Source organism: Frankliniella occidentalis, unplaced genomic scaffold (genome assembly GCF_000697945.3).
Source record: "Frankliniella occidentalis isolate FOCC.00 unplaced genomic scaffold, Focc_3.1 Scaffold1, whole genome shotgun sequence".
NCBI classification, from domain to species: domain Eukaryota; kingdom Metazoa; phylum Arthropoda; class Insecta; order Thysanoptera; family Thripidae; genus Frankliniella; species Frankliniella occidentalis.
The window spans coordinates 1,827,642-1,838,697 of NW_026267131.1; the positions used below are offsets into that span (position 1 = coordinate 1,827,642).

Genomic DNA, 11,056 nt, shown 5'->3' on the forward strand with positions numbered 1-11,056 from the left:
TATGTTCATTCCTAGTAATGCGGCTATGCAGTATAATTTTTATTGTGGTCTGAGAGAGAGCTCGACACAACAGTATTCATTGATTGAGGTCTTATGTCTAGTATTTGGCTGAAACTCTCTTGTAGCCTTCCCATTTAACTATTAATCACATTTTAAATCACTCCCATATATATCTCTGTTGTTAGTCATAAATTTTTATCATTGTTTATTGGTAGGCTAGTTCCTTAGTCATCAAGTCTCAGCTGGCCGTTCAAAGCCTGTGTTATGTACTTAATTGGGGGTATATATTTTATAATACCTCAAGCAGGACTTGAGGTGATATTTTGTACCCATTGATGCATTACCAAACTCTAAGTTTGGATTTAACATTCAGATACTACTGTTAACTTTTGTGGTGTGGCATCTTTCTCTGAATTTTTCTTTTTGTTTATATTTTTGAACTTGTACAAGTGGAAACAAGTGAAAGAACTATTAATTGTTGTCTGGTAATGTCCATTCATACTTAAGTTTTGTGAGGATGCAACAGGTTTACATTCTTGACCAAGTAGATGTTGTAAACAATGTCCTGTGAAACGTTTAAAATGATCATGAACATGTCACTTTAAGCGAATTCCTCCTACTATGGATCTTTAACGCGCCTCGCTGGCAAGTCCTCTCTGCCAGACACATGCCATCAGTTATACTGGCTAGTACCATTTTTATCTAGGGGCATAATTTTAATAGAGAGGATAGCTTTTCTGAAGTTACCTACATAAGTTTTTTGATTTGCCATGCGGCCTTTCAGAACACGAGCGATCATGTTTTAACTGTTGTCATTATTCCATGTTTGAAAATGATGTCTTCTATTTCCCTGTTAAATGTGATATGTTAGACATGAAACAATCCTCAATGGGAAATGCCTGGTGAGGTAATTATATCTTGTGTTCTCTATTTTTTTCTAATTTGCATTAAGAACATGTGTAAAGTATGCAAACTAGCACCAATTCAGATCTACCACTGTCATTCCAATCTTGGAATATTGCTTTTGCTTTTACATAAAAGTAATGGAAATGGAGAATATTTATCAACTCCAGGAGACCACAGATTTTTTTTTGTTTCAAATGTGGTCTAATTAAATTCCACGGGGCTTTTGCTCTTGAGAAGAACATGCAATGAAGTACAACTAGATGTGGTGCTAGGATGCATAAGTGGTACTCTTCATGGTGCTGGAAGTTATCTATGCTTCACTCTAAAATATTTTAAATGTATAGATTGTAAAAAATACAAAAAACATGTTTCAAGTGTAAAATATGTATGTGCTTGTTCAGTTAGTGCTAATATCATGTATGTGAAAATAAGAACAGATGTGTGTATATAGTCATAAAACGATTGTTGTTACAAACTCAGCTTGAAGCTATGACAGCTCTTGTGGGTTATTAGTCATTGTGAAGTTTTTTTTTCTTATTTTATCTGAAAGTTATTTTACTCTTCTCTTGTTGCCATCTTGGTGGCTGGGAAAATATACTTCCAAATAATATTCCTCCATTTGACCATCTGTATTGTCTAGTCTCCAATTGTTGGGGCAATTCTGTTAGTTTTCATATGACCTATTTTTGTTATTCAATGGTCTTGTGATTTTTCCCTGATTTTTTCGTCGGCACTTTATTTGCAAATGTTACACAACTGCAGTGTCCGGCATGTTCTTTCAGCCTTTTGACCAACTTTTTGTTGAACTGATCATCCAGTTACGTTTTGCCTGGATCACACAGTAGATGCAACTGGTTGTACCTATTGGGCATGATGCTCATTCATCAGATTCCAACCTTATATATATTTTTCTACAATTGTGAATGACATGTGTGTGCCAAAAGTGGATACACATTTGTATGTAATAGGCATTACTCCTGCCATTATCATCAAGAGCTGACTGAGTATATTTGCTCTATGTGGAAAGATTCATCACTTATCACTCATTATGATCCAAAGGAAAACTATTTTTTATTATAAATGTGAGAGGAAATGCTTATCTTTTCCCAACGCTGCTCAATTTGAGAGGGGGGTGCAGTAGTTTTTGCTGTTTCCTATTTTTCAATTTTGGCTTTGATATTTGTTTGGAAAAGGCCTCAAAAATTCTTGTATTTCCAATAGTTTTATTTGCTTACATAAATTATTGGGCTTGTATCCTTTGAATTGCAGTATTACATCAAGATAGTTCTGATGCCTTTTTACAAATAGAACAATTTTATGGGCAGTATCTTGCCTTGTCATTTTACCAGACTAAAGAAATATGTTGGTGTGTGTGGAAGTCTTTCGGTCAGAGACCTACTTCACAGTCTATTGAATCTGTCCTCTCATACTTTACTCAAACCTGTGTCTGTACTGTAGGAGTAAATCTTACTGTTATCAATCCAATGTAATGAAGTTTATTAAAAATTTATCATGTTCTGATTGTGTATTATATAGATGTGTGTATATGTATATTAGATGCCTGCTAGAATCATTTGTTATATTGTGTGTTGTAGTTTAGTAAACTGGTGGGAGGACATTCTATACCTTCTTTGTAAATGTGCTATCTTTATCTTTTGCTTTCTCTTTGCAATTTAAAAGGGAAAGAAGTGATTATTATTTCCATACAACAATTTTTTTGTGGTGAAAAGACTTTTTCTGGTTGAGGGTATTACTTTTCCTTTTGTTTATTTCTTTTATTTTACCAACAAAAAATAAGTCCAAATCCTTACTTATCCATTATAGGTTGTAAAATGTACCTATCTGTAATTGGAAGAAGATTGCTGATTCTTATTTTGAGTGATCTACAAGTAGGGAAAATGTTGTGGTAATTGTAAATCCCAAAGACATTATTTACTATACTACATGTGTAGGCTAACTTCGTAAAGTTCTTGTGAATGTTGTTGTGAAGAGTTTTTTTTTTATTGGTCCACAGTAACACAAGCAGTGATTCCTATACATTAAGCCAATTTTTTTTAAAAAAAAAAATCCTTTGTTGTGTACGTTTATATTTCGCCCATGGTGAGACTTTCCAATTCTAGGGCAATGTCTCTTCTCATAGCAAATGTATGTGAAGTTAATTTTGTGGCCAAGAGGTGCAACACAAATAAGTCTTAAAGCATTTGTCTGCTGCTGCCTTTTGCCAATCAAGTCTGTGAGTGAACCGGGAACCATTGATATCAATGGTTACATAACCAAACAGCTCTATGTTACCACCAGCAGTCGTTTGATTTCAAGTACTTTCATATCTACTTTGGCATCTCACATATATTACCAGTGGGTTGTTCCCCAATGTAATTTTATACATGTTTGTCCTCCATATTTTTTTGAGTTTAAAAGGAAATCATAAACTATTAGTGATTCCTGGGAGGCCTCCTGTTGTAATTTTGCTGGATTATTTAAAGCAAGTTTATGCGAAGAACTTTGTGTGCTCACACATTTGCTCAACTTAATTGTTCAAAATTAACCTTCAGATAGACCAAACAAAAATTTAGTGTGATTAATGTACTTCAGGATTGGTGTGAATGGTATGTGTGTTTGAGTATCCTCTGTTCATGTGCTTTATTACAAGTAGCCTTTTGAACAGAAATGAATATATGGCCTCTCTAGGACAGATTCTATGTAGAAAATGTAACATATTTAAGGAGGAAGCGCGTTAACATCTGTGATATCATAGACACTAGTGTACATCAGCTAGTTCTATCAAAGCTACAGGAAAGTTTTTATGCAGAACTTTGTGAGAGAAACTTCAATGTTCTGTTTGATTCTGTTCCAGTTGCAGGAAAGGGTCAAATAGTTGACCAAAGTAAGGAAAATGGCATACACCTATCACATTTAAAATGAATATATTTTTGTTCTCTTTTAACACTGTGGTTTCTATATGAACTGTGCTGATTACTATATTTGTTTATTCAAAGTCTATTTTGACTGGTAACTTATGCTGGTGCACAAAAAAGAAGGAACACGCTAAGGCAACAAGGAGGTATTTTTATCTTCTTCAGGCAACAAATGAAATTTAGATAGGTAAAGTTCTCACAAAAGAATTTCTCATGTATACAGAAATCATCATTATTTTTCTCATTTTTGTGGGGGCTTGAAAACTGAAATGTATTGTAGAAGCTGTGTTTCTGTACATACATATATTATATACATTGTTATATATTTATGCTGTTTTGTGTCTTAGAACTCCAATTGAATGTATACTAGCTACATACAAATTATCTGACATTTAATTGTGTGGTTAAAAATGTTGGTTAGTGAACTTCATGTCTCTTAAATTTTGCTTAATTTCTCAATTGCTTTTATCTTGGGAGTTGCTCTTCAATGATTCTAGAACATCCACTGTGTTGATAACTAACTTCTTAATTTCTGTTCTTGCCTCAGCTCGCTACAGAGCTAATGTCACCAGTATTACTTTAAAAGTTAGTTTCTCACTTCATTTGAAATGACTGGAGCAATTTAGCTCGAACCATTGCTTTGTATTTGCTGAACATCTCTCAAATCAATTACTGATCAGATTCAAACTAGCTTGCTGTTGCTCTTAGGCATCAATTGTCAGCCAATCTATACGGGCAATGCCTCATCATATCCAATATTTGAAACATTTAATTTGACTTTCATGTTGGCTCTGAAAATCAAGGCTCGTATAAGAAAAAAGTTGTAATCTTTCCGTTTATGAATGATGACTATGACTGATTATCAATTAGTAAATTTGCTTGCCGGTAAGCTGTCTAGTATGGTTTCTTGAGAAATTTGTAGAAACTGTGGAGTACAATGTTGTGCATGTTGATATGAAATACAAACACCCAGATGATCAGTAGGCAGGAATCACATTTAAATATCTTTGGCAAGATATTACAAATATTTTATCAGAACAGGGTTATAAAGGCTTTGGAGTAATATTCATCCTTATGCCTGTATGCTGAGTACTAAAAGTCATTACTCTCTGGACTGATGAATGGCACAATCTTCTTATTATATAATTGACTACAATTTACCAAGCTAATATTAGTTGGCAGCATTAATTGTGGTGGTGTTCCTTTCTGTCAGTGGGTGAGCTGCTTTTCAATTGTATACATCTTCAGACCAAACTGAGTCATGTGGAATGTGCCATGTCGATTTGGTAAAACAAAAAGTTTAAAACAAAAAAATAAGCATCTACCGAATCTGTTCAGTCATTCCAAGAAACTTCAGGTGTTATAGTTTATCAGGATTTATAGTTTATAATGGTATATTATTATGTTTTAAGGTTTTGTGATTACTTTCTTCAGTCAAAAAAATTGAATGTACTTTAATTGTAAGCAAGTACCTGCACCAAACCAGGTGACGTGTAATGTGTGAAAGTATTCCATCACAGTAAAGAGCTGGCATCTTCATTCATGCCATCAAATCGGCTGCATTACTATCTGTTAAGCGTTAGTATACCTGATTGGAGAGAAAACCTAGACCTGATGAAGACTGGTAGTAGTGTTTCTAAATGTCGAAAATGATAAAAGTAATGCAGGTAATTTGGTGGCGCAACCTTTGTGCACAAGTATCCCCTTAAGTCTTTAATGAACTGCAATGTACTAGGAGGTTTTTCATTACTTACTCCTCAACATTATCAATCCTGTTTTCAGCAATTTCCAAAGTTTAATGGAAAAGACTCATGCTGAAGTTCCCAGGGTATTACTGTACCTGAGTTTAAACCTCTATTGTGTCATTTTTGTGCATTGCACGCATCATTATGAAAACCATTGTGATAATTGCTGCAACATCAACATTTCCATTTTTGTTTTTCATCTCTGTTGGAAGTTGCAGCAAAATACTGTGAATACAAAGTGGGGCAGAACTGAAAGTAGATATTTCTTTATTGAATGGTGATGCCAGCCACAAAGTAAAACTTTCTTACCACCTTATAGTGCAAATGTTGAGAACTATTGTGTATGAATTGCTGTTAGATCTGCCAGAATGTTATCTTTTACACGTATGTTACCATCATATGCTTTCTAGTTGTGGAAAAAAATGTGCTACTTGTGGCTCTTGTATCCCTCCATCCATCATTTCAATTCTCATCTCAGGCTAAGCAGACTTTTTAACATGTGAAAAGTGAGGGTTCTTTTGAATTTTATATTGCTCCTACTACTTAACTGTTTATTATTATAAACATCCAATTCGTATTGTTGTGGCATTAGTCAAAGTTGCCCTTACCAGCTAAAATTGTTCTGTCATAATTTTACTTCACCATCTCATCCTCATTTGTGCAGTTTATATTTCTATGAACATATTTGAAGATTTTGGTCTTTTAGGTGAGGTTTGTGTGCTGTCAATCACTTTCATGTATACATTAACTAAATCATATATATGTTATCAATTATCTCTATAAATATGTGTGAATAGAGTAGTCAGTCTTAGCAGAGGGGGCTTTGTCAAAGATACCCCTCTAAAATAAAACTTCTTTGTTTTATCAATATGTTTTTTATTGATTTGGGATTGACATGTAACTTGTGTGAATCATTTCATCTGTGTAACGTACGGTATTATTTCACTTTCTTTCTGATGTGTGAAAGTTCATGAAAAATAACAATTTTCTCTGACTGTATAAGAACATCTCAAGAAATTGGCATCTCTTATTCTGGTTCTAAACTTCAAATTGTGTTTAACATTCTCCTAAGCTTCATTTGGTGTATTTTGGTTTTTGTCGGATGTAACGTGATGCCAATAATAATAATAAATAGGTTCAGAAGAAAGCGTTTTGTCTCTTTTAAATTGCAGTTTCTGATACTTGAAAAATTTATTTGGATTCTTTTAACAGAATGAACTCAACATTAAAAACAAATCAACAAAACTCAAAATTCCTACAGTAAGGACCCGGTGAAATGAAGTTTTTCTAGAGCTCTAGAGTAAAACTATGTTTTGGCATGTTTTAGGGGGTGTAAAAAAGGAAATTTGACCTCAATCTCACCTCTGTAGGTCAAGCTGTTCCCAAGTTAAACTGATTTAAGTGTTTAAAATTGCTCAACTTTGGCGAACTCCTTGCGCAACACAGTATGGAGTACGACCCAACGCCTTTGACCTTCTTTTTATAATCTTTTTCTGAGGTCTGATCAGTGAGACATTTGCAAAATGTAAATTCAGGCAGCATCCACAACTTTTTAAAACACGTTTCCTCCAAAATTCACATTTTTGGCCAATTTTGACCAGTTTTAGAGCTTTTAGAGCTGTTATAAAAAATCTAGGAAGAAATTGAGAAAAAACTCACTGAAAAACACTTCAAGGAAGTCACAAATCAAAGGGCAGCTTTCTACCTTACAACCTGTCGCGCAAGAAGATTTTAAAAGACAAAGGTCCTAACAATGTTTTTTAGGAAAAAAACTAATTTTAGAATATTTTTACAAAAATTGCAGTTTTTTCACCAGACCCTTACCTTACCAAACTTAACTGATATATTTAATAAGAATAACATAAATTATAGTTCACAGTACAACTCAAAAGTAGCATTGCTACAATCTTAACAACGGATAATTTTAAAACGTAATGGCTCGGATTAAAATTCAAGAAATGCAACTGTTTTGTAACTTGTGAGGTATTTTAACACACAAGAAATACAAATGAGTTTTCCTTGAATAATTAAAAAGGACGGACATAACTTCTTCCAGTCTTGAAAACATTTGTACTAAACAAGTTAAGAACTACTGTGATCACACGCACTGAACTTGAACTCTCAAGACTAGAGTATCAGTTTCACCAAGGAAACCAATACTGAGCAAATCAGAAACTTTAACAAATTCTGTGTAACCAAAGCCTCTTGGACAGATTTCATGCCTAGGACGTCTGAATGCCTCAAGTTCCGGCCGAGACATCATAGTTTCCTTAAGATGGCGTTGAGGATCAGTAGGGTGGATAAGCTTCAGAGACATTCGGCCTGAGAAAGGCCAATCCAGTGTTACATCATTTTCACTACGCATCAGGTGGACTAGGACAGCAAGATGACTTCTATTTTTTGCTGACAAATTAAGTCGTAGGCAGAATCTAAAAGGAAAGTTTTGAGATTTGTGAGAAACTACAAAAGGGTTTTCAAACATCCATTCATGACTTCATTTCTTTTTGTCAACTCATCTACCTGTATCCATATTGTGATGTGTAAAAAGCTGGGCTGTATAACATGAGGAGGGGGTCTCTTGTCATAGCTGTCAACTGTTCTCTGAAGTTTGGAACCCTCCATATGTAAATGCCTCCACAATGAGTAGTTGCCAATTCATGTCTTACCCTTTCAAGTCGCGCATTACTTGTGGCAAGTTGTTGTTTCAAATTGTTCATTTCTATGGTTTGCTCATACCCTTTCTGTTCTAGAAGAACAACTTTTTCATAAAGAGCCCTAGAAAAATAAAAATTGTGTAAAAGATCATGAAGCTGACACATCAGTAAATTAAAATCAAAATCAATAACTGAAAAGTTCCGACCTTATGAGCTCTGGCCAATGAGTCTCGCCTGCATTGGAATTCCCAACTGTTGCTGTTGTGGAGCCAGCCACACTGTTCCCTTTTGGTTGAGGATCCCACATGCTGTTGGCCTCCTCAGCCTTACCATTCATTGTTTGGGTTTTAGATAGGTCCAACAGCTTTGTATAAGCCATTGACAAGAGCTAAAAATATATGTATGATTAACCATAAGCATTAAGCATTGCTTAATTTAAAAAAATATTTTTTCTCTAAACTATATGAAAGACCTTACGTTCAGGTGCTGTTGAAGGTTTGATTCGAGATGGGAGGCTAGCTCATCAGCACTGCTAATTGTGGTGCGACAGCCCACATTTTCAAAAGTACAATGCAAGGAGTTTTTCCCAGAGCCTGTTCTCTGTAAATTTTAAAACAAATTATAATTGTTAAATTTTAATTCAAAAGTGGTGACTGGTGAGCAGATTAACAAACCTGAAAAGAGCAACTGGGAATATGATTTTCAAGGTCAATTGGTTGTAATACAACTTTACAACCATATCCTGCGTTTGGACATTCAAGGCGAGTTTGAGCAATTTCTCTTCTGGTATAGTTGTCTACAAAGAGATCTGAGTCTGCAGTAAGAGGTCGATTATCAATCGGACAGCAGCTTCCTTCTCGCCTTGAAAAAAAGCAAGGTACAAAACATAAGGAATACTAAACAGTGAAGTAGAACAATCCAATTCTAAGAATCTTACTTTAGCCACATGTAAATGCATTCCTTGCAAAATCTGTGACCACATGATGTCAAAACTGGCTCTTTCAGACACGATAGACAGATGGGACATTCATAACGAGGGTCTAGTTGACTTCGACTCTGATAGGGAGAGTCTGATGCAGGCTGAAAGAAAATACATTCAATTATTAATAATAATTATTTCAAAAAATAATTCAGAGCCCAAGAAAGGGGTCCAGGGCGAAGAATAAACCTAACCTGATAAACAAAGCTCAAGCAAAATTAATTGAGTATGCTATCAATGTTAAAAGAAGACAGCAATACAATTTATTAACATACAAACAGAGGACACAGTGTAAACCAGTACAAGTAAGAAATGTGGAACGAAACAGTTACAGCTATCACCGCAATTTTCACTTATCTATTTCCCACTGATAAGAAGCTGCCAGCCCTTACCACAACGTTTTCTTGAGGTCCGTCTCCTGCAGCTTGCTCTCCTTTAGTATCCATGTCCTCAGCAGAGCACCCAAATTATTTTTTGAGCTCTGATCCACATCCACAAGCGGCTCGCTGAAGCGCAGAGACAAACATAAACAAAACAAAGCTGGAGCGGTGGGCTCGGCTGGAGCTGACAGGCCTGACAGGTGCGCCGCGGCCGCGCCGCAGGTGAACCAGGTGAACCACCGCTCGCAGGTAGTAAGGCCGCAAGTACCCATTTGCTTACGTAAAACCTGTGCCTTGAAAAGGTGACACAGGAGAGGATCTGGGTGGGTGTGGGAATATGAAGGGAGTCACATACCGTCTTTCTTGGCCGGGGACCTCATCGCCGCAAGTGCCTCAAAATTGCAGGGAAGAACAAAGCAAAAGCAGTTTTCAAAATGCGCGCTCTGATACTATTGCAGCTCCAAGCGCCACGCTGCCAGCGCGGGAAAGGACTTCAGATTCAAATAAGTGTCCGTGACGGTGACCTGCTGGAGCCCCTCTTGCGCGTGCAGCGTGCGCGCGGACACTGGTCGGGGCGGAGGTGGTGTCATGTGGCAGAGTGGCGCCTTGCTCGGCCGACCACTCCGTTCACCATCCACCCCAGGGGTATGGAGTGGTAGGGGAGGACGACTTCGACCGGAGCGCCGGATACCTAGCGGATACCCCCCCTGCCGCTGCTGCGGCGTCCACTACCGGGCCCCTTCTGCAGCACCTCCGGCTCCGGGACGTTCATCGGGCAGGTGACACCACCTGGACACACGACGCGACTCGGAGTGCCGTCGCTGCACCGCCAACTCAAAGGGGCTACCCAGGCTTGGTAAGTAAATGAGTTGAATAGGTGAGGTATTTGTTTATGTGTTTTTTTGTTGTTTCTTTTTTTGCCGGGTAGCTCTTTTACGGCCTTTACGACCCCGCCCCGGTGCGGCCTGGTTTTTAAGGACAGCGGTGACCTCGCGTGCTGGTTGGGCCGGGCCGGTGGGGGCTGCCCTCCGCATATCTCTCCGTTGTCAAGGACCCCCTGGCCGGCGCTGCCCGACCTCCAGCACTTCTTCCAAGCCACCCTGTAAGGCTTCCATAAAACATTTTGAAGAAAGTTCTTCGTTTTCATTGTTTTTTTGCGAGATTTGGTCCACCCACAGTAGGTCATCTCATTTTGGTAGTCGAAGTCGTCGATTTCGGAGGTACGCACATTTAATGATAGATTAGACCTAGCAGAGACCCTGTGCAAAGTTTGAGCCATGTACGATAACATTTACCCGACCCGCATCGCGATTTTCCGAGCGGGCTCGAAATTGGCGCGCGGTGACCCGACACCTTGTCGGCTCTGCCGTGCTCACCCGGTGGGGTCAAAGGTGACGGCTCGGGTCTCAAGTATGACCCTATGGGTCCTACTTCACATCCGACATGGTGAATCCGAGCTCGCGACTGACCGGGCGTC

The 11,056-nt window shown here is 37.6% G+C and overlaps 2 protein-coding genes across 5 annotated transcripts in view; one reads left to right on the forward strand and one right to left on the reverse strand.

The window, feature by feature from the left end:
* LOC113213545 (F-box only protein 33) overlaps positions 1–6,714 on the forward strand; it is a gene marked incomplete in the record, with an annotated part of 17,392 nt that extends 10,678 nt beyond the window's left edge. The window contains 1 exon segment of the mRNA XM_052266191.1: positions 1–6,714.
* An 11-nt stretch (positions 6,715–6,725) lies between these two features.
* LOC113213546 (TNF receptor-associated factor 6) lies at positions 6,726–10,084 on the reverse strand. 4 transcript variants are annotated; one of them, XM_052266356.1, is made up of 8 exons: positions 9,935–10,069; positions 9,592–9,705; positions 9,158–9,300; positions 8,895–9,081; positions 8,698–8,820; positions 8,427–8,608; positions 8,087–8,341; positions 6,726–7,995 (listed from the first exon to the last, which is right to left on the reverse strand). In XM_052266356.1, the coding sequence occupies exons 2-8, from the start codon at positions 9,643–9,645 to the stop codon at positions 7,665–7,667; spliced, it is 1,275 nt and encodes a 424-aa protein (XP_052122316.1). In that variant the 5' UTR covers positions 9,646–9,705; positions 9,935–10,069; the 3' UTR covers positions 6,726–7,664. The 4 variants fall into 4 exon arrangements, with proteins under 4 accessions (XP_052122316.1, XP_026288441.1, XP_026288439.1 ...); XM_026432656.2 differs by lacking the exon at positions 9,592–9,705 and having other exon boundaries at positions 9,935–10,084; XM_026432654.2 differs by lacking the exon at positions 9,935–10,069 and having other exon boundaries at positions 9,592–9,870.
* Between the last annotated feature and the right edge of the window lie 972 nt (positions 10,085–11,056).

What these genes read in the sequence shown, in the direction of transcription:
- LOC113213546 (XM_052266356.1), bottom strand. Translation starts at nt 9,645, where the DNA reads ATGGATACTAAAGGAGAGCAAGCTGCAGGAGACGGACCTCAAGAAAAC. An exon ending in TGCATTTACATGTGGCTAAA is followed by an intron (nt 9,082 to 9,157) that starts GTAAGATTCTTA and finishes CTTTTTTTCAAG; the next exon opens with GCGAGAAGGAAGCTGCTGTC. An exon ending in TTCCCAGTTGCTCTTTTCAG is followed by an intron (nt 8,821 to 8,894) that starts GTTTGTTAATCT and finishes TAAAATTTACAG; the next exon opens with AGAACAGGCTCTGGGAAAAA.